The sequence below is a fragment of the Rhinolophus sinicus genome, linkage group LG03, assembly GCF_036562045.2.
Source record: "Rhinolophus sinicus isolate RSC01 linkage group LG03, ASM3656204v1, whole genome shotgun sequence".
NCBI classification, from domain to species: domain Eukaryota; kingdom Metazoa; phylum Chordata; class Mammalia; order Chiroptera; family Rhinolophidae; genus Rhinolophus; species Rhinolophus sinicus.
In genome coordinates this window covers 125,267,156-125,289,983 of record NC_133753.1, presented here as the reverse complement: position 1 = coordinate 125,289,983, position 22,828 = coordinate 125,267,156, and the positions used below count along the sequence as shown (strand labels likewise).

The 22,828-nt window shown below is 34.8% G+C and overlaps 1 protein-coding gene across 1 annotated transcript in view; it reads right to left on the bottom strand.

The window, feature by feature from the left end:
• Nucleotides 1–2,550: 2,550 nt before the first annotated feature.
• TMEM232 (transmembrane protein 232) overlaps nt 2,551–22,828 on the bottom strand; it is a 166,993-nt gene continuing 146,715 nt past the window's right edge. The window contains exons 14-15 of the mRNA XM_019727872.2: nt 10,018–10,111; nt 2,551–5,082 (exon numbers count right to left, since the gene is read on the bottom strand). Coding sequence (XP_019583431.2) covers nt 4,861–5,082; nt 10,018–10,111 — 316 coding nt within the window. The 3' untranslated portion in view covers nt 2,551–4,860. The remainder of the gene's footprint in view (nt 5,083–10,017; nt 10,112–22,828) is intronic.

The following is a 22,828-nucleotide window of genomic DNA, read 5'->3' as shown; positions in this document are numbered from 1 at the left end:
TTTTGGAGTTTTGTTTGTTTGTTTGTTTTTTGTTTTTCGGTCCCAGAAAAGCTTTCAGAAAAAGCAGATAAGAGGGCTGAAAATGCAGGGGGGGAATGAGGGAGTTAACTTTTATTGCACGGCCTAATATATTCTAGGCATTGAGCTACACATTTTTTTCCAGTTATTTAATTAGTATCTTTCAGCACCAAACCCACTCTCCTCTCTGGGGACTGGAGCACTCGAGGAAGAGTTCAGGATGGGAAGAAGAAGGAACTTGATTCTCCCTGTACTCTTGCTCTTCCTGGCAGGATGGTTTCTGCCATAGCCAATTTGTTCCACTTTCCTCTTTTTTCTGAAACCCTGAAACCACCTTATTGTGCCCTGTGAGAGGTACTAGCAACAGCTGGGCAGTGCCTCCTTCTCAGAGGGCTGCATCCCACTGTGTGTGATGCCTCCTCCACACTTCCAGATTCTAATATCCAACCCTTTTCTCTCTGATCCCCTGTGCCTAGAGGTGGTAGCAGTTTCCTGCAGTGAGGGTTTCTATGTCATTTCTATATTTCCTTTTTATTTGCTCAGTTCTCTAATACCTTTTAAAACAATTCCTTACATTAAACTCGTCCTCAAAATGATTGACATGTTTCCATTTTCCTGATTAGTTTCTGACTGATATGACTATTTACATACATTGTACCCATTTTACAAATGAGCAAACTACAGCTCAGATGGATTCCGTAACTTGCCCAATGTTTCACAGCTAGTAGAAGGCATAACCAGAATGTGAACCAAGATCTATAAGCCCTGGTTTTTGCTAATATTCCAGGACATAGGAAGAAAACCACAAGAGGTGTATGTTGCCAAATTTTAAGAATTTTAAAGAATAACTTAAGAAAAAAGAATTCTAGAGACTAAGAGTAAAGTTATCTATCTATCTATCTATCTATCTATCTATCTATCTATCTATCTATCTATATATCTAGTTGATTAGTCAGAATTCTTATACCTTTATTTATATATGCATATCTACTCACAGATATATATATATATATTTGTATATACAAGGCCTGACAATTAAATTTGCAAACTCATCCTAGAAAACGTGCTACATACCTCATTGCTGAATATCACCATAGCCACCTTCGAAGTACTCCCCTTGGGAAGATATGCACTGATGCCAGCACCTAGTCCACCCCTCAAAGCAATTTTGGAACTTTTTTTTCTGGAATGGTCATCAGAGCTGTTGTCATATTGCCCTTCATGTCGTGAATGTCATCAAAATGTCTTCCTTTCAATATTTCCTTTATTTTTGGAAAACGAAAGAAGTGATTGGGGGCTAGATCAGGTGAGTAGGGAGAGTGTTCCAATACAGTTATTTGCTTACTGATTAAAAACTCCCTGACAGTACCATGTGAGCTGGTGCATTGTTGTGATGCAAGAGCCATGAATTGGTAGCAAAAAGTACAGGTCGTTTTCGTCTAACTTTTTCATGCTGCCTTTTCAGTACTTCCAAATAGTAAACTTGGTTACCTGTTTGTCTAGTTGGTACAAATTTATAATGAATAATCCCTCTGATACCAAAAAACGTTAGCAACATTGCTTTGACTCTTGATTTGGACTGACGGAACTTTTTTGGTTGTGGAGAATTGGCTGACTCCCATTGTGCACTTTGATGTTGTTTCAGGGTTGTATTGGTACACCCATGTTTCATCACCAGTGATAACACGGCCCAAAACATCATCTTTCCTTTCCAAAAGGTCTTGGCAAACAAACTTCAACTCTCCTTCACTTTTGTTCATTGGTGAGCTCCTTCAGGACTATTTTTGCACACACCTTTCACATGCCAAGATTTTCCTGTATCTATTGATATTTACGTGGTCTACTAAGTTTCTCACAGTCAGATGATGATTTTGACACACTATTCAAATTTTTGCAATGTTTTTGTCACTTCTGCTTGTTACTGGCCGCCCTGATGCGTTCTCTCCCCTCAGAAAAACATTTAATCCATTTGCACATGCCATTTTCTTCAGGGCATTATCCCCATAAACTTGGACTAACATGTTAGTCTTGTTCCACTCTTGCCAAGGTTCACAAAAAATTTAACGTTTGTTGCTCTAATTCAAGCTCAGACATTCTCACGACAGCACACAAAAACACCCAACAATAATGAATGCCACTCAGCAAGACACCGCCACACTTCGACACAAACAACTGTAAGACACTGATCTATCAAGGTTATGAAACCTTACCGAGCTGTTTGTACAGGGCTGCCAGTGTAAATGCACAGTGGAAAGTTTGCAAACCTAATTGTCAGACCTCGTACGTTCTTCATATATATGCATATATATGATTGTGTGTGTGTGTATATATATATATATATATATATATATATATATATATATGTATATATATATATATGTATGTATGTATGTATATCCATACATATATTCATACACACACACACATATATATATCCATATGTATGTATATATATGGACAAATATATATATATACATACATATTAGATCTCTTTCAAATCTCTACTACTATGATAGAAAAGGGATTATTTTAAAAGACATAAGCCCATAAGAAGATTAGATAATAGCACATTGGAAATACTAAGAAAATTGCAGAAGTCAGAAAGCAAATGAACAAGTGGGAAAAGGTTAAGCAGAACAAGAAAAAAATAAATAAACCTAAATCTGCAGTGGGGAAGTCTTAAGGCACACTATTCCATGCCCCAGAACACTGGAAAAGTTCAAAAATTGAAGGTACCAGATTTCTAAAATGTGGTTCTGAAATAGCAGGATTAGTTGAAATTCCTTGATCTCCAGAGTCCCTTCCCTATAATTTACAGCCCAATGATTCCATTTCCTTACAACCCAACAGAAAGATTATGACTTAAAAGGGCAATCAGGGTTTGGGAAGGCTGACCTCACTGTGGCTCTTCAGGAGAAAGTAGTTTGGGTGGAAAGATGGTAGAAAATTGAGACCTCCATGGTTAGAAGAGAGTGAGTGATGTAGAAGGACTTCAAGGGGGAATAATGAACATGGAGCAAGATTTTAGAAGGGATAGAATTCAGAGAAAAGGGACTGGCTGGCCTTCTGTAAGACGGATTTCTTTTCACATGTGAAGAAAGCAAAGTTTAATGAAGGTATTTGGACAGGTGCACTGGGAGATAATATTTTTGAGAACTTACATATTCTCTGTCTGAGGAGACAGGATGACGCAAAAGATTTGGGAAGGAGCAACATACATCTGAATCAGCTCTAATGGGAACCAAAATAGGAACATCCTTCCCTCGTGTCATTTTTCTAGCATGTATTGTTATCTTAAATTTTAAAAAATGTTACTTTAAATTCATATAATACAGGTCAAAACTTGCCATGTGTCAAATTTAACCCAAAGTTATGTGATTTTTTTTTTTTTCTGGTTGCCAATATTTTGAAATTTAGCAACTTTTATTTTAAAAAAATAATCCCGGGCAGACGGGTGGTCTGGTTGGTTGGAGCATGGGCTCTCAGCCACAAGGTTGCGGGTTCGACTCCCTCCCACAGGGGATGGTGGGTTGTGCCCTCTGTGAGCTGCGTGTGCCCCCTGCAACTAAGTTTGAACACGGCATCTTGAGCTGAGCTGCTGCTGAGCTCCCGGATGGCTCAGTTGATTGGAGAGCAGGCTCTCAGCCACAAGGTTTCCGGTTCAACTCCCGCAAGGGACGGTGGGCTGCGCGCCCCCTGCAACTAACAACGGCAACTGGACCTGGAGCTGAGCTGCACCCTCCACAACTAAGAAGGACAACAACTTGACTTGGAAAAGTCCCAGAAGTACACACTGTTCCCCAATAAAGTCCTGTTCCCCTTCTCCAATAAAATCTTTAAAAAATAATAATCCCATTTGAGGGTATCTTCTTAAAATACTGGATGATGCTACAATACTGAGCATACATTGCAGCGTATAGACAAGTGGTAAGAACTTTATTTGGATGGAGTAGGTATTCCATATAGGTATTCATAACCTCTGTGATTACTTTATGTTACCGTCCTGACCTGGTAGTCATTTGAGTTTAGTGTTTCCAATAAAGTACCCATCTCTTGAGTATCACCAGGCCACATGTGTGAAACACAGGTGGTTGTCATCTATATTTTTCACAAAAAGAATGTAAAGCATCATAGGACCCCCAGCCACCCCATTGCTCTTACCCATAGATTGAGAGCATCAGATGAAGTGAACTCACATGTTAAAGATGATTCCTGATTGGATAATCAGTAAGTGCAACTGTACCTTCCAGTACTATCCAAATGCATTCTCATAAACTCATCTGACAAAGCAAAAACCACTGTCACTCAAGAGTCTCCTGTGGTATCTGTTAAAGATCAACTCATTCAGAGATGACTGGCCCATCCAGATTAGTTTACGAATATATAAAGTAATTTATCACAAGCAAGCTTCTGACATATAGTTTGATTTGACATAGATTGATATTGAAATACAAATCCAAGCAAGTGCCTCACTTCTATTATTTGTAAAATAATTATAGGAGTATCAGTTAATACTCATTCTGTTTTCAAGAACTAATTCTTACATGTGACTCAATAATTTGCAATTCATTTCCATCTAACTGTCCAATGAACATCAATACTTTGAGAACCATTGATGAAACATGCTGTATGATCACAAGATAAGAGTTAATTATGACAAGTCTAGCTGTATTCTTGAAAATGTTTAACTGTAAAATCACTTCACTCAAATGTGATTAAGACCTAACTGTTAATTGAGGACTAAGACATGACTGTTAAAGAGCCTGCACCAAGATACGAACAACTCCTCTCTAAGAAATGGCTTCTAGTTAATTAGAAGAAAATTTTCCTAACAGGTTGCTATCAATTTGGGGGTTTGGGGGTGGGGGGAGGCATTTTCTTTTCTAATGAAATTACTTCAGTCCTAGGAGGAAGCTCATAGGGTTTGGTTTGCTTCTGCAGTTTCTCTTGTCTTCTCTTCATAATTTCTCTGAAGTGATTTTTTCCCTCTAACTGTTTATCTTTACGTTCTTCGGTCTCAAATATTGCCTCTTCTTTCTGTCGGATCTTTAGCTCTTTCTGCCACTGTTACAGAGAAAAAGTGTCATTTATATATGATTTTACAAATTACCTTCTCAAAATGCTAATTCTTCAATTATCCCTTAGTTTTTCTTACAAATAGTCTTCAGGAACTTATATACTACCATACTGGAAAAATATATACGCCATCAGAAAGTACACTAGCCACCCCCCGCCCCAAGCAGAATTCCCTCTTACCATTTTTAGTGATACTAAATCATTCAAAAGATGAGATAATAGGCTTTATATTTATGTATACCAAAGGAATTTCCTTTCTTCATCAATATTGGTATTTACATGAGAGCATGTACATAAAATAAAAAAGGTGAAGGGATTAAGAAGTACAAATTGGTAGTTACAAAATAGTTGTGGGGATATAAAGCAAAGCATAGGGAATATAGTCAATAATATGGTAATAACTACATAGAGTGCCAGGTGAGTACTAGACTAGTCAGGGGGATCACTTATTAAAATATATAAATGTCTAACTACTATGCTGTACACCTGAAATTAATATAAAATAATATTGAATGTCAACTATAATTGAAAAATTAAAAGGAAGAAAAAAGAAGGGGAATAAGGGGTGCAAATTTTCAGGTATAAAACAAATAAGTCATGGTTCGGTAATGTACAGCATAGGGAATATAGTCAATAATATTGTGACAGGGTGGTACAGTGTCAGGCTGTTGCTGGACTTATCATGGTGACCACTTCTTCACATACATCTATGGTGTACACTTGAAACTAATATAATATTGTATTTTGGCTATATTTTTAATAAAAATCTTTTTAAAAACCAAGCCAAAGCAAAACAAAAAGGAAAGCCAAATTAAAATGAAAGGCAAAAATTGTGATACTATAACATATGAGGTGGAAAATGAAATTAATGAGATGACAAATACTGATTTTGCTGCAATTGAGCATGTTAACTTATAACAGTAACAGTATGTCTGGAGGCAAGAGTTCTAGAAATAAGTAGTTGAGAGTAAAAATGGCTATTCAACCACACATCATCATGAGGTCCTGTTTTCTCTTCGAATATGTTTAATGAAGGAAAAGGTAAAGAGAGGTGGTAATCCCTCTTCAGGCTGAGTAAAACATTCAATGCACAATGACCCATAGCACAAAATGTTGGAAACTCCTAAAGATACTACCGTTCATATGCATAAGCGGCCAGTCTGTGTTTAACAACTATCAATTAACATAAATTATACCAGGGTTGCAAATTATGACTGTTATTTCTCATCTGAGATATATAGATATGAATAAGTAGGACTAAACCTCAGAATCCATAACACATCACTCAGCCTTCCAAAGCCAATAATTTTTAAAGAAATGTCAACATACTCAGAGTTAATATTTTTTTAAAGCATTATATAATCATATCTACTTTTTAAATTCCCAGTTAAGTTTTAGAAACACAAAGATTACCTGCACTTATCTTGAGACTGTTCCTATACACAGTTATTACTCATATAAGTTTCATTTCTCAGAAACCATTTTTGCATGAAATATCCAGAAAATTGAGGTAGAACATCCAGAACATTCAGGCGCAAACTGAATAAAATTCATGCTTTGGTTTAGTCTGCAAATTCTGTGATACTTATCTGTGACAATTTTTTTCTCATATAATAAACTAAATAGCAATATTGTTTGACAAAACTACCAATTTTATGTTATAACATAAAAGTAGTAGTTGGTAAAATAAGATAGAGTATTTACTCAGCCATAAAAAAGAGGAAATCTTGCCATCTTTGACAACATGGATGGACCTAGAGGGTATTGTTCTGAGTGTGGTAAATCAGACAGTGAAAGACAAATGTCATATGATTTCACTTATGAGTGGAATCTAAAGCACAAAATAAACAAACAGGATAGAAACAAACTAATGGATACAGAGAACATTTTGATAGTTGCCAGTTGGGAGGGGGTTGGGGGGTGGGTGAAAAGGAGAAGGGATTAAGAAATACAAATTAGTTGTTACACAGTAGTCATGGGGATGTAGGGTATAGCATAAGAAATATAGTCAATAATATTGTAATAACTATGTATGGTGTCAGACAGGTACTAGATCTATTGGGGTGACAGATGAGAGGGGTGTTGAGGGCAGGGTGAAAAAGGTGAAGGGATTAAGAAATACAAATTGGTAGTTACAAAAGAGTCATGGGGATGTAAAGTATAGGGAATATAATCAATAATATGGTAATAACTATGTATAGTGCCAGGTGGTACTAGTCAGGGGGATCACTTCCTAAATTATATAAATGTCTAACCACTATGCTACATGCTTGACGCTAGTATAAAATAACATTGAATGTCAACTCTAATTGAAAAATTTAAAAAGGGGGGGAAGATCAATAATATTGTGATAGAATGGTACAGTGTCAGATGGTTGCTGGACTTACGGGGATCACTTTTTAGCACAGGGAATAAAATCAGTAATGTGGTAATAACTCTGTATGGTGCCAGGTGGATACTGTTAAATAACTCTGATGTACACCTGAAACTAATATAATATTGTATGTTAGCTATATTTTAATAAAAATATTTTTTAAAAAGACGGTACTATACAAAGATAACTAATCTACTTCACATGAGAGATTTCATTGTACCTCATGACTTTGATCTTTACATTGTGAAAAATCAACAGAGGAATAATTTTTAAGATCTCTCAGTGAAACAGAATGTTTGGGTTTTCAAAACAGCATGTGCTATTTTGGTAGGAATGTGGCACCATATTCCTGACGTCCAGGAAGATGCACTTCCTCTTTTTCCTCCTTGTTAGAACTTGGCAAGGCTGGCATTCACCATAACATTATGATCCTTCTTTTTGTTAGCCCACAAAAAAAGTAAACCTTTCTTTCACATCTTTGTCTTTGTTGACCTTGACAAATTCTATTTGGATAAACCATTCTTTTGTCTTTACTTTTATCAGCCATTATTATCACTGATGTGGCAGCTAGGAGGATGCAGATATGCTTGAATTTGATGGGACATAGAAGCACCATTTACTGCTTTATTCAACCCATTCACTCAAGGATTTAATCACCATGCTATGGAATACCAACAGTATAAAGGTATCTTAATATCTATTGAACAAGTAGATGTCTGCCTTATTCCCTGCTTATTATGGCCACTCAGTAAAATTCAGTTGACTGAGTAGGACAATTAAACCTGTAGCTGTGTGTTTTTATTTCTTGTCAATATTACAGATTACACCTCCCCACCCCCATTCAGGTTAGGGATTATAAACCAAGAAATTGAGCAACTATGCAGAATTGAAAAGAAAAGTAGATTTGGAGTCCAAAGATTTGGTTTTGTGTGTACACTCAATTACTAACTTTAAAGTCTTGCACATGTAATTGAGTTGTAAACCACCATTTTTCTTATTGGTAAATGTTTTATAGGCTTGTCATAAGGATTAAAGTAACTAATGTAAGAACATTTTGTAAAGTGTGAATTATTAAGTACAAAGCACTACAGTTATGGCTATATGAAAGGAAATGGTATATATATGCATACATTTTTAAGTGAGATATTCAAAGAAACTTTCATAAATCTTTCCAAATTAATACTACAAACTACTATTTGCTTAGGCTAGCAACATATCAAACAATTTGGATCCTATCAATTATCAAACTTATTTTCAGAAAGTATTCCTCTAACCTTCTATAGGTATGCTCTAAATAGATTCATGGTGGTGATTACTTAGATAATGTTTATACCCTTGGAAAGAGGAAAAGAGGATAGATTTTAGGATTCCTTTCCTAGCCCTCTCTTCCTAGCATCCTCTCTATCATTCAAAATAATGTCTGTCTGTCTCTTCAATTAGCCCTAGGCAGACGTGTTTAATCACAAAGTGATTAAAGGTTTTCTAATCTTTCAAGGGTAAAGAATGGTCACTAAAAACTGAATCAAAAGATTTGTGTTGTTATTAAAATGACACAATATATGTGTATATACAGATTGGCAATTTCCTATCTCTTGTAACCTGTTGTAGATAAATCAGTTGAATGAATAGTAAAATATAGATGCTTCAGTTTATAAGCTATTAGGAATTTTTGATAATGCCCTGGACATCTGATAGATTGCTTTAACAAAAACTTCAGCTCTCATTTTGTGGTTCCAGGGTATCGTTCAGTTTCCGAATCCTAGTACTTGTAGTTATTGCTAGAGTAGCGTAAATATTAGCCATATGATAAATTATTCAGTGGTATCAGTAACTGAAATAATCTTTCGTTTTTTTCTCAAAAAATCACTAATTAAGTGGAATGCAAAAAAAATTATTCATGGGAATATAAACAAAATCTGATAAATAATATTGAACTACTGGTGACAAAATTTAAACACATTCTATATGCTACTGAATCCATATTAGATTCAAAGAAAAAATAGAAAATAAATACTATCTCTCCTACTCCAACTGTACTCCTAAAAAGAAGCAGTCATAAAATGAAATCATCGACTAAATATAGTTCAATGGCTTAAAGTGTCTTAAGTGAATAGCCTTTTGTTGCCACTGCTTACTTAACTTATACCAAGAACAAAGTGATTAAAGTCTTTCTAATATTTCAAGGGTAAAGAATGGTCACTGAACATTGAGTCAAAAGATATTTGTTCCATTAATAAAACTACACTATAGAAGAAATTGGTGTTCACTGTTCAATATCAGATTCTTGTCAAAAGAAATCAGTACTAATTTAGGAAACAGGATACAGCTAGTATTTTATAAATGACAGAGGCCAAATTTTCTGTAACCCAATGAAGGCACTGAGATGTATAGATAGTACAGTCAGATATAACTAAGTTTGGCAATGTCCAGTGACGGCTCTACTTTGAAGTTCCATGTATTAATATTTCAGTCCCAGAACTACGCTTTCTAATTCAAAGTGCCTTTAAAGAACAAAGCTGTTGCCAGTAATTTAAAAAAATCAATCTTACGTAATGGTCGATGATTCTTGCCAACTCTTCATCTCTCTTGGTGAAGAAATCTGGATGTGGAAACATGAGGAATTCGGATACAGAAGGATGTTCCCTTCAAGAAAGCATAAGAATAGATCCAGTATTAGATATAGCTATTCCTCCTCCCAGGAATATATATATGAAAGTCATAATTCATTATTAAACATTTTGATTCTATATTGTTAACATAAAGTTCCTGCTTTTTATGGACTACTATATATTAGCTGTTAGCTTGGGTAAGCCATTTTGGATTACTAAAACTGATATATTTGAGGGCAGGGCATGACATACAGAATGAGAACTAGAAAATAAAAATGCAATCTTCTCCTAGGAGATGTAAATACTATAGCTGGTCAGTAGCAAATGAGAAGCAAGGATATGAAAGGCGTAAGGAAGCTTGAAATTGGCTATGTCCAATGGGGAGATGACACTGTGCATTGCCATACACAGCCCCATGATCCTGGAAGTTCTGGTGCAAGTCGAAGCCTAGGAATGTGAACTAAGATATACTGAAAAAATGCTGCGACTTCAATGCTTCTCCACGCTCTTTGCATTACTGAGTGGAACTGTGGCACACAGCAACAGCTCAGTGAAACTGTTGGCAGTGCAAAGCTGGGCCCTAAACTAGTGGAGATTTAAACTGTTCACATAATAATTTTATTATTAAAGTTATTATGAAGAAATGATTGTGAGTCCAGACATATATAAAGCAAAAAAACAAAACAAAACAAAACAAAAAACAACAACAACAAAAAAAACAAAAAGTGGTGGTAGAGAATTCAAAAAGTCTGATAAAAAATGCATGTAGACATTATAGCCATAAACATTTATCAGACTTTTTTGAATTTAGGAAGTTCACCAGCTATGTCTCTCCTTAGGCTCTTGCCTAAAATCTCTCCCTCTAAACCCACTTTCTCTCCTTCACAACCATATTCTCTAACACCATTTTTTTTTCTTTACATATATCTGGACTCCAATGTTTGGTGTGTATATATTTACAATTGTTATTTCCTCTTGCTGAATTGATCCCTTTGTCTCTTGATAGCTTTTGAGTTAAAGTCTATTTTGTCCAGTGTAATTATAGCTACCCTTGCTCTCTGTTTGTTTCCACTTGTATGGAACATCTTTTTTTTCCATCTCTTTACTTTGAGTCCATGTGTGTCCTTAGAATTGAAGGGAGTCTCTTGTAGGCAGACCCATATAATTGGATCTTGCTGTTTTATCCATTCAGTCACTCTATAACTTTTGATCAGAGATTTCAGTCTTTACATATAAAGTAATTATTGATGGGTAAGGACACACTAATGCTGTCTTGTTAGTTGTTTTCTGGCTGTTTTGTATTAATAGTTCCTTTGTTCCTTTCCTCCTCTTTTGATGTCTTCTTTTGTGAACTGATAATTTTCCATATAGGCATGCTTTGACTTACTTCTCTTTAGCTTTTGTGTATCTACTCTAGGTTTTATGCTTCATGGTTACCATGAGGCTTATGTAAAATACATTATTGATATAGCAGTCTTTTTAAAGCCAACAACTTCAGTCACACACAAAATTAAATCTTAAGTTAACCATATAAGTATATATACTTCATTAGCATTTTCCCAATTCCATTTCAATTCAGTATCCTTAGGAACCATGGATTATTCTGGAATCTAAAAGTTATCAAATCCTTAGAGATGTATTTAATCATAACTTTCACACTCAAAATTCTACCTGGTCATATTTAATCTCTTATGAATCTTTAAAGCAGAAGGTTAAAAAATAAGTGATTTTCCTCGGCACATGAATAAAAGATTTTTAACCTCAATTAATGTTGATTTTTCCATTTTGTAGGGGTGATCAGTTCAAGTAGCAAATCATATTTGTGTGTCCTTTGAACATTATTTGTGTTTATAATTGGCTTGCCCAAATCACAGAGCCTCAATATTATATAATAGCTCTCTGTAAATGACAAGATTGAAAGTGTAGAATTTCCAAGAAATTTATCCAAAGTTAAAAAAAACAAATAAATCTTCTTGGTACCTTTCAAGGATAGGTTATAAAGAAATAGCTTGTCCTCAACTTGACTGTTACTATTACCATTACTTGATCCCATGTTTAAAGTATCTGGTCCCTATTTAACTGCCCTTATTTTGTAGTTTCTGCATCATAAAACAATCTATGGATATAAAAAAATTGTTCTTCTCTCACCCCTCTAACATCTACAGCCTGAGCAGTGATCCTGTTTCTACTGGCATGAGGAAATGCCAGTCAAGGGAAGCTCCAAGGACCTTGGTTTCTACCATTCCCAGTGATCTTGTCCCAGGGGCTCTGTCTCAGACATCAGCTGCTACAGTTTCAGTCTTGCTTTTCTTTGCCAGTCAGACTATTGATCTGGTGGTTTCTATATACAGTGTCTGCCAGAGTTTCATGTATCACTTTAACATTAACTAGGGCTGATAAAGTAAGTAAGGAACTCAAAGTCAAGGCATTTTGTATTTTAATTTCTTTTCAATCCACTGAGTCAAAATTTCCAATGGACATGTTCCACTAAAACAAATCTTTCTGCATTCCCAGACACAAAATCGTGTGATCTGTAGCCACGGATGGTCCTCTGCCACACTAACAGGTCTGATTCATCTTCTATTTCAGTTCATCCACAAGCCCCTAAATCAATTTAACCATTAGAGTCTGGGTCTTTTCATCAGTCTCATTTTAGACACTAATGTGTGTGGTTATCACAATGGGATTGTGATGTGCTTGACTGAAAGATGCCAAAAGACATAGAAAAAGGATGTTAAATTTCTTTAAAAGGCAGCTTATAGAAACTAATGGAGATGATTTCACAATGCAGGAGAAAACATAGTGTGCCTCCAGGCTAAGGTATGGCTCCAGGAACATCTCTGGAACAAATCTGGAAGGATGAGTAAGAGTTAATGGAGTGTTAGTGTGACTAAGGGAGAATATAACTTAAATGAGTATCAAAGAGCATTTGAGGTGGCATGGAGAGCAAGTGACAACTTCAGTTTTGAATGTGTTGAGTTTAAATGCCGTCTTACGTCAGTTAGAACTGGTTGGCCTAGTCCCGTCATCCTAGGAACAGTCCTCACCACTGTTGAGGCTGTTTTCTGAACCCATTATGTTACTTTTTCTAGGTGTATTCCCTCATTTGGAGAAAGATATTCTTAAGAAGCTTCCTAAGACATGGTGAATAGAAGGTAAATAATTTGAAAGTGTCTTTATTCTCCCTTCACATTTAACAAATTGAGGCAGGAAAATATTCAGGTATCATTTGTTAGTTGGACTCTACCCAAAGGAAGAACAGAATGGATTCAGACAATTTTTATATAAAATCTTTTTACCTGTTTCCCAAACATTATTAACCAAATGTATTTAATATCAAGAGATAGTTGTGATATTAAAGTGGATATCATTGTCCCTCAGTTTATTGAGGCTCCACTGTCTTCTCGCTTCTGATGCTGCTTTTGAAGCATCTGATATCATCCTGATTCCCAGTCATTTGTAGTTCCCAGTTTATTCTCTCTAGAGCTGTATTGTTCAAGATACGTACTTCTAATTTTCTCAATAGACAAATGCTGAAATCTCAATTAACAAAATAAATGTTTGTTTTTTGTTCACGTAAAGTTTGATACAGTTAATTAGAAGCTCTGCTCTATCAGGTGACCCAAGAATCCTCTTTCCATTTTAAAATGCTACCATCTCAACATGTGACTTGCAAGTTCACTCTGACAGAGGAAGAAAGACTTGGGAGAAAAACACTAGTTCTTAATTGCTTTGGCATAGAAGTGTCATGTCATTTATGCTCATAGCACTTGGCAAAAAGTACAGGATTCTAGCCCAAGGGTTTCTAAACCTTGGCCATATTGACATTTGGGCTAAACACTGCTTTGTTGTAGGGTGTTGTCTAGGGCATTGTAGGATCTCTATACTCCGCCCACTAGATGGCAGTAACACTCTCCACATATGACAAACAAAAATGTCTATTAATACTGCCAGTGTCTCCTGGGAGCCAAAAATCAACCCCAGTTGAGAACCATTACTCTAACTGCAAGAAAGTCTTCTGAGAAAAACAAAGAAACACATGAAATGTTTTATGATGGCTAATGGTCTCTGTCACAGGAAGTTTTAAGTTTGCTTTGTCCTTAATTTTTCAATTTTCATAGTGAAATATGTGGTAGACAGATTTCCAAAAAGGGCTCCAATATCCCCCACCTTGTAGTACACATTCCTTGTGTAATTCACTCTCCTTGAGTATGGGCTGGCCCAATGACTTACTTCTAATTAATAAAATATGACAAAGGTAATTGGATAGCACTTCCATGATTAGGTGTGACTTCTGTCTTGTTAGCAAATTCTTTTTTGCCTTCTTGATATTTATGCTTTGATAAATTAGTTTGCCATATTGGAGAGGCAAGCAACTAAGGATGGTCTATAAGCCAGAGTCAGCAAGTGATTGAGATTCTCAGTCTAATAACCCACAGGGAACTACATTCTGATAAAAATTAGTGAGTCACTTAGAAGTGAAGTCTTGCCCAGGTTGCATTCAGAAGAGACTCTAGTCTTGTCCAACATGTTGACTGCAGCCTTGTGAGAGACCCTGAAATAGAGAACCCAGCTAAGTCATGTCTGGATTCCTAACTCAACGAAAATGGGAGATGATAAATATATGTTGTTTTTAGTTGTCAAATTTTGTAGCCATTCTTTACATATCAGTGGATAATTAATACAAAGTGCCTTATTATAGGTCTTTTTAAATTCATTTGTTTGAACTATTTGGTCCTCTTAAGTGTATAAATATGTCTTTAGCTCTTCAAATTAAAAAAAAAAAAAATTTGTTGATAAATAACTCCCCTTTGTCTTCTTTGTTCTTTTATTTTTCTCCCTGGAATTCCCTTCGTACTAATGCTAGGCCTCTGGAACTGGGCCTCTCATTTTCACATCCTCTTGTTCCCATATTCTTCCTCTTTGTCTTTATTCCATTGAAGAGCTCTGGCTAAGTTTATCTTCTAAACCTTCTGTTGAATGATTAGCTTCCATTATGTTTTTAATTTCTAAGAACTTTTTCTTTCTTATACTTTTTTTTATATCCTCCCTTTTGCTTGGATGAACAATTTTCATTTATTTCTTAGAAGATAATTATAGATATTTTAAAAAATTTCCTTCTTTGTTTCTACACTGTTTCAGTTTTCTCTTGAGTGACTTTTACATTTTATTTTTGGGGGTACCTCTCTTTTATATTAGAGTCTTTTTTCAATATTTGGCGTATAGTATATCTCCATTCTGTTAAATCCATATTGTTAAATCCATATTTAACAGCTTTATTGAGGTATTTAGCATACAATAAACTGCATATATTAAAACCATATATTTTGATACATTTTGACATATATATATATACACATGGAATCATCATATTAAAAAAATGAACATAGCCATCATTCCTCAAATTTTCCTCATGCCCCTTTTCTCAATTATATCTGTTTAAAATAAAAATAGTAAAAAGGCAATGGGAAGCTCTCAGTGGGTTGTTGGGGCTTGTTAAATAATGGTCCCCATCATGGAATAGTTGGGTAGTGATTATATTAGTTATATTTTACTCCATAGCAAGTTATCCCTAATTAGCAGCTTAAAACAACAAACATTCATCATCTCACAATATTTTATAGGGTCAGGAATTTGGACCTGGCCTTTGGCTCAGGATCTGTCACAAGGCCAAAATCAAGGTGTTCACAGAGGCTGCAGACAACTCAAAGGTCAACGGGGAGAGGGTCCATTTTCAAGCTTATTTATGGCTGTTGGTCAGTGACATCAGTTTCTTGCCATTCAAATCTCTCCTTGTAGCAACATGGCCGTTGATTTCCCTCATAGCCAGTGAGTGAGAGAGAGTTCACAAGACAGAAGCCACTGTCTTTTTGTAACCTAATCTTGGAAGTAGCATCTCCTGACTTCTGTCATATTCTATTCATTAAAAGTGAATCACTAAACCCAGACCATACTCAGAGAGGAGAGAGTACCCAGAGCATGACTATAATGAAGCAGGGATCATTGAAGTTCATCTCAGAGGCTTCCCAGCACAGGAGTAAAGACATTTTCTTGGGGAATCCCCAAATATCAGTATCTACAGAACTTTTCTTGTGTGCCGAACAGAGACATCAGACCCTCTCTACCTTAGGTGTGTCACTCTGGCCCCCAGGGAGAGGATGGAAGGGGGTAAAGTGGAGGTGATAGAGACAGAGTAGGGGCTCTGAATGTGACTCTTCTATATGAAGACTTCACCTTCATTCAGTACAACATCCTTGTAGTCTTTGACGATGCATAAGCAGTAAAATAGTACAATAAGAATTCTGTTTCAAAATGGTTACTCTAACAGGTGTGCAGATGGAACAAGGAATACTTAAAGTTGCAGGACCATTTCAGGAGTTATTGAAACAGAATGTTGGCAAGGAGTATTAAGCATTGGAAAAGCTGTCTTACCAGAGGAGCAATTGATTGCCATAGCAACCGTTCAGGTTTGGGGGTAGGAAAATAGGGGAGTATGAGAGAATGTGTTTTTTCCTTTCTTTTATACCTCTGAATAACTCAACTGTTGCTGGTTAAAGAACATAGTAAAAGTACAAAACTTTAGGCTTGAGGCTAAACTACTAAGAATGTCTAAATATTAATACCCCACCAGTGTTTTATTCCAGAATTTCTAAACTATGATTTCTTGACATGCTGGCACATTACCATAATTGTGTGGTATATTACAAATAATTTATTATTAGTAACAGCTAAGGATCAAATCCTGGAAATTATTCATACTTTTAAAATACACTACGCTAGGCTTGCAGAGTCCCCATAATAACAGTCTCACTCTTGTCTATTATAATATATTTTTGAATGGGATTTAATCAATTGAGCATGCTGAAAAATGAATTTATATTTACTATGTGGCAATCTTTAGTAATTTAGGAGCCAATGGAATGGGCTTTCAAAAGGGAATTGAGGGCTCTTCAGACAGAAATAGGGGAATATGCTCATATATAGTCCTTGCTCTATAACTGTTTGTCCCCAAAGTCTTTCCCAACCAGCATACAGGCACTGATTTTTTGCAGCACCTGAAGGTCTCAATTTTACTTGTCTATATCAATTCCCCTAAATATACAGTTAGATTCCAGGTCATAAAAATAATTTAAAAATTAAATAGAAGAAAATTGATGGGCAGAGATTATACTACATACTTGAGAGGTTACTTATCACTAATAAAGTTCTATTGGGAGAAAGAGCGATCTTGCAGAGGTAGGAAGGGCCTTGTTTTCCAAACAGACTGAGGATAATAGCACTATTTGGAGATTTCAGAGCCAGGCAAAATGGACAGAAAATTATCTCCTCATATTCCAGCAGAGCCACGTTAGATAAAAACCTACCAGAGACTGAGAACTGGTTATCAATGTTATATGCAGCTATAGATCTAAATAGGGGCTTGCACTAGCATGCAAATGTGTAGAGAGGAACACACAGCCAATGTGTAAATCCTGTCTGTTGGCAAACACTGGTAGTATATAGACCTCTCTCCAGTGCATGGCAAGCAGAAGAAAATTTCAAAAAGAATCTCTAAATTACGGAAAGGCAAGAAGAATGATACATTATCTCATATATCCAGAAGAAAATAAACTTTCAAAAAAATTATTGACTGCAGGAATCTGAAAAAAGATACAGAAAACTACTTGGTACCCGATAGGTTATAAGATATAATATCTATAAAACAGGAGCTAAATGCTATAGAACAGAAGAGTCAGAGAAAAAAATATGTGAGATAAAGAAGGATGGTATGAAAACATGAAGTGCCAAGGTAAAAGATCAATACACAATAAAAATAGTTTTAAAAATAAGAAAAGACATGATGAAAAATAAACCAGTGTTATGAATTACCAATTTAAAATTATTTCCCGAAGATTTTCATTTATTTTCTCTTAAGATTTCCAAAGTTAAGAGGAAAATACAAAGTAAAAATAAAGAGAGAAGAGATAACTGAAATGAAATAAATAAAATGTTATTCAACCCAAATAGTAATCAATTAAAAAAAGAGAAATTGGTGTAGAAGCAGTATTAAAAGATATAACCACAGAAAACTTAAAGAGCTGAAAAATGACCTAAGTGTATATATTGAAATGACTTTCTATACCATGTCAAAGAAGGAAATATTCAAGAAAACAAAATAAACTACAAGGATAAAAATAAAATGCTCCAAATATGGAGACAGAAAAATAAGTAAATATAAATAAAATCAGCCTTAGATTTCCCCCCTGCAATATAAAATGATAAAATAATTGATTTTGCTCCCAAGAATCTTTAGATTTTCACATACATAGAATAAATTCCTCCTTTATACTTTCTATAAAATAATTACGTTAGGAAATTAGAGGTAATTCAAAGTTCAGTAGTGCTTTTAACCAAAATAGGGAACAAGATAGAGCAACAGTATTGAGAGAAAGCCTGTAGATTCTAAGTTCTTTGAGGACAATGACCTCAAAAGTAGTTCCAGAAACTAACATTCAGCCAATACTTCTACAAAGGGTAGCATTGATCAGAATCAAATGAAACATAAATTTCAGTCTAAATAATTGTTAAATTTTGTTACACCATTGAATTAAAATAAAATGTTGCTTAAAGAGAAATAATTTATGTAATAAATTAATATATTAATTAATATAACTCTTAAAATATACATTATAGTTTTAAAATATGAGAAAATGAAGTAAAAAGAAGTAAAACTGTATTACATTCCCCCTCTTATATGGAATGGGGAAAATATCAAAAGGAGGATATGATGCAAAATACATATATTATTATTATTGATCATTTTTGACATATAAAAGTTTTTGAGAAATGTGAATGTAATCATGAGAAGAATTAAAAACAGGATATATGCCTTCGCAATCATTGGGGAAAACCAAAATAAAAATAACAAATTTAAATAGAAAAAAATACACAGAAAAAACAAGGAATCATACAAAATATAGCATATAAAGCAAAAAGAAGAGCAAATATAAATTGTAGCAATAAAAGTAAATGCCATTAATACCATAGAAGCCGAAGGAAAAACTAAACTAAATGTACCTTACAAGAGACTGTTGAAACAAAATATTAAAAGAGAAAAGGAATAAAAATGATCTATTAAGAAAATACAAATATTAAATTATTAGTTGTAACACTATTTTCAGACAAAATAGAATTTAAGGCAAAAATCATTAAATAGTTCAAAGAAAGTAATTTTATATTGACAAATGGTGCATTTGACAACTGATAAATTCTCCTCTGAGAATTTATTGGAATGAATATGGAGATGAATATTTCCATATTCATTTAAAATGACTATAAGGAAATATGCCAAATTTAACAGCAATTATCTTAAGGAGACGTGAACATAGGCAATTTGTACTTCCATGATACCTGCCCCTAAAAATTTAAAAAGAAAAAAAGTGAATGAAAGAACACCATCTACAAAATAAAATAAATGTAACTATTTTTTAACCCCTATTTAGAAATGAAATTATTGTTTCTTTGTTCTTAACATGTCCATGTCATTTAATATGCTAACTACCCCCTTTAAGTTTTTTTTTAAATTGCTTCTCTATTTTCTGAGACCATTTTTTTTCTGTCCAGTTCTCTTCTTTCATCTGTGGTTCATCTCTGAATTTTCTTCTCCTTTAATTATAGGGATTGTTCCGGAGTTTTCTCTAATTGCTGTCACTTTCTTCCTTGTAATCATCTGTATTTAATTACCATCTTCCCTAGGAGGTTTTTATTACCTCCTTACTCTGCTTCTACTCTTGCAACTACTTGATGGACATCTCTTCCTAAACATCTTACTGACACCAAAACCTTAGTACATCTAAAACGGAAATAATTGTGTTTCATTCACCATTAATTAAATGAATATTTATGGAGCACCTACTACATGCTCAGGTCCACAGTAGATTCTGGGACTACAAAGCAGATTCTTGTTTTGCAAAGGCTAAGAATCTAATGATCCTTCTAAAATTTTCCCCTCTTCCTTGTTCTCTGTTTTGATAAAAGCACTATCAATCTCTGAACTATCTAGGCTCAACATCTCTGACTTGATTTAGTTAGGTTAGTTAGTTAGTTAGTTAGTTAGTTAGTTAGTTAGTTTACTCTTCTTCCCCTCTTGCTTTTCATATCCAAATAGCTGCCTCAAAATATGTTTTCAGTTTTCTGCCTGAGTCTTTACCTCTACTGTATATTTTCTGTTCATGTTTCACAACTCTCACCTGTACTTTCAAAATAGCCTCCTAAATTATCGTATTACCTCCAAATCTCTTCACTTTGATTTATCCTACAACCTATAAACAATTCAATCTTGCTATAGAACTCTTGGATTTATTTACCCTCATTCTTCTAGGCTTAGCATGTACACGTAAATTGTGAAAGTTAATCAAAATATTTAACAACTGAATGACATGAGCACCAGCCAATCAGAACAGCTGTCAGATAGTTTCTAACTGATGAGAACAAATGCCAGATGTAAGCAACCAAATACAACTATACCAGCACTTTCCATCATTCCTGTATCTACCTATCCCCACCCCGTAATCAAACGTGCTTTTGGTGAAGAGACTCCAATGTGTATTTGTCTTGGATACACAAACATACCACATTTCCAGTTCTATTGGTTCTCATACATGGAATAAGTATGAACTTTCTGAGCCAAGTTATGCATACATGCTTCCCTCTTGGTTATCCTCACGCATACTTATGATGTGGCAGACCCAGAGGAGGGTAGAATTATAAAATGAAAGAACCTAGGTTTCTGAATGACCATACAGCTGGCCGTCTGAGAAGGAGTACCACATTTGGCTGTGATGAAACAGGAGATAAATACGTACTATGTCAAGCCACTGATAATTCAGTATTTACCTGTTTCTGAGCTACAACTGCACTACTATAATGTTGTCTCTACTGTTTCCTTAGCACTCTGTATCTGTCTCTGTGAGAAAAGCATTCAGCCTGTAATTCAAATGCTTTTTATTTGTACATCTATCTCTTCCTTCAAACTCAAAACACCTTAAGGGCAAGGACACCCCACTCTATCTTTCAAATATAACACATTTGCCTGAAGTTAAATACATCTTGAAAATATGCCTTTTAGATGTTGCTTTTATGAATGAATCTTATAATTTTATGGTATGTTTCAAGAGTCCTAGAACTCTGATGGTCCCTCATAGCTTAAAAAGAAAAGTTCAAAGTCTTAGACTGGTTTGCAAGGGTCACCATTATCTGGCCACAACAGGCATATTTTACTTCTTTCTCAATCTGTGCTTTAATCTTCTAGTCTCTGTTTTCAATAAATACCCACAGTCCTCTGCTTCAATGAATTTGTTTGTACTATTCCTTTTACATAGAAATATTTTTTGGTCTTCCCATGTTCAAATCTATTACCTCCTTAAGGCCTAACTTAAGTGACTTACTATCAATTAAATATTCCCTAATTCAGCTCCAGTAAGAAGTTTTATTTCCCTTCTAGGAACTTTTATAGCCTTTTAAGTTCCCTATAGCATTAGTTATTTATACTTAGTATCATATGTATTTATAAACCACATTTATTGCACATTTGGTATTTTAAAAGCTCAATAATGTAATATATTTCCAAATATGGGATATTGCTCTAAACAAAATAAGAAGTATAATCATTATCTCCTTATAGTTTAGCAGTTTACTTAAGGAAAAATTTGTTTATAAACAGGTGCTAAAATACTGAGAGAAGTTCCAACTACTATTTCTGTTGTCCCTTGCTAAACAGTGCAGCATTTTCTAGCAAACTACCATAGACCCTTATTCAGCTCAGATTCCTTTTTTTTTTTTTCAACATCTAACTTCTAAAGTAAAACTGACTACAGAATCTTCACTTTAAGAAATAACCTGCCCAACCATATGCTGTCTCCAAGAGACACATCTCAGCTACAAGGACAAGGATAGACTCAAAGTGAAAGGGTGGAAATTGACACTCCAAGCAAATGGTATCCAGAGAAAATCAGGTGTAGCCATACTGATATCAGATGAAACAGACTTCAGTGTGAAAAAGGTAACAAGAGACAAAGATGGACATTTCATAATGGTAAAGGGGACTATACAGCAAGAAGACATAACACTCATCAATATTTATGCACCCAATCAGGGAGCACCGAAATATACCAAGCAACTACTAACAGAACTAAAGGTAGAAATTGACCAAAACACCAATTATACTAGGGGACCCGAATATATCTTTGACAGCTATGGCTAGATCATCCAAACAGAAAATAAATAATGAAATAGCAGCCCTAAATGACACATTAGATGAAATGGACATAATTGACATTTATAGAGCACTTCATCCTAAAACATCAGACTATACATTCTTTTCTAGTGTACATGGAACATTCTCAAGGATAGACCATATATTGGGACATAAAATCAGCCTCAGCAAATTTAAGAAGATTGAAATCATACCAAGCATATTCTCTGATCACAAGGCTTTGAAATTGGATATCAACTGCAAAAAGAAAGCAGGAAAAAACACAAATACATGGAGATTAAACAACATACTTTTAAAGAATGACCAGGTCAAAGAAGAAATTAGAGGAGAGATCAAAAGATACATAGAAACAAATGACAATGAAAATACATCCTACCAAAATTTTTGGGATGCAGCGAAAGCAGTTTTAAGAGGGAGATTTATATCATTACAGGCCTATCTCAAGAAACAAGAAAAATCTCAAATAAATAACCTCACGTTACACCTTAAAGAACTAGA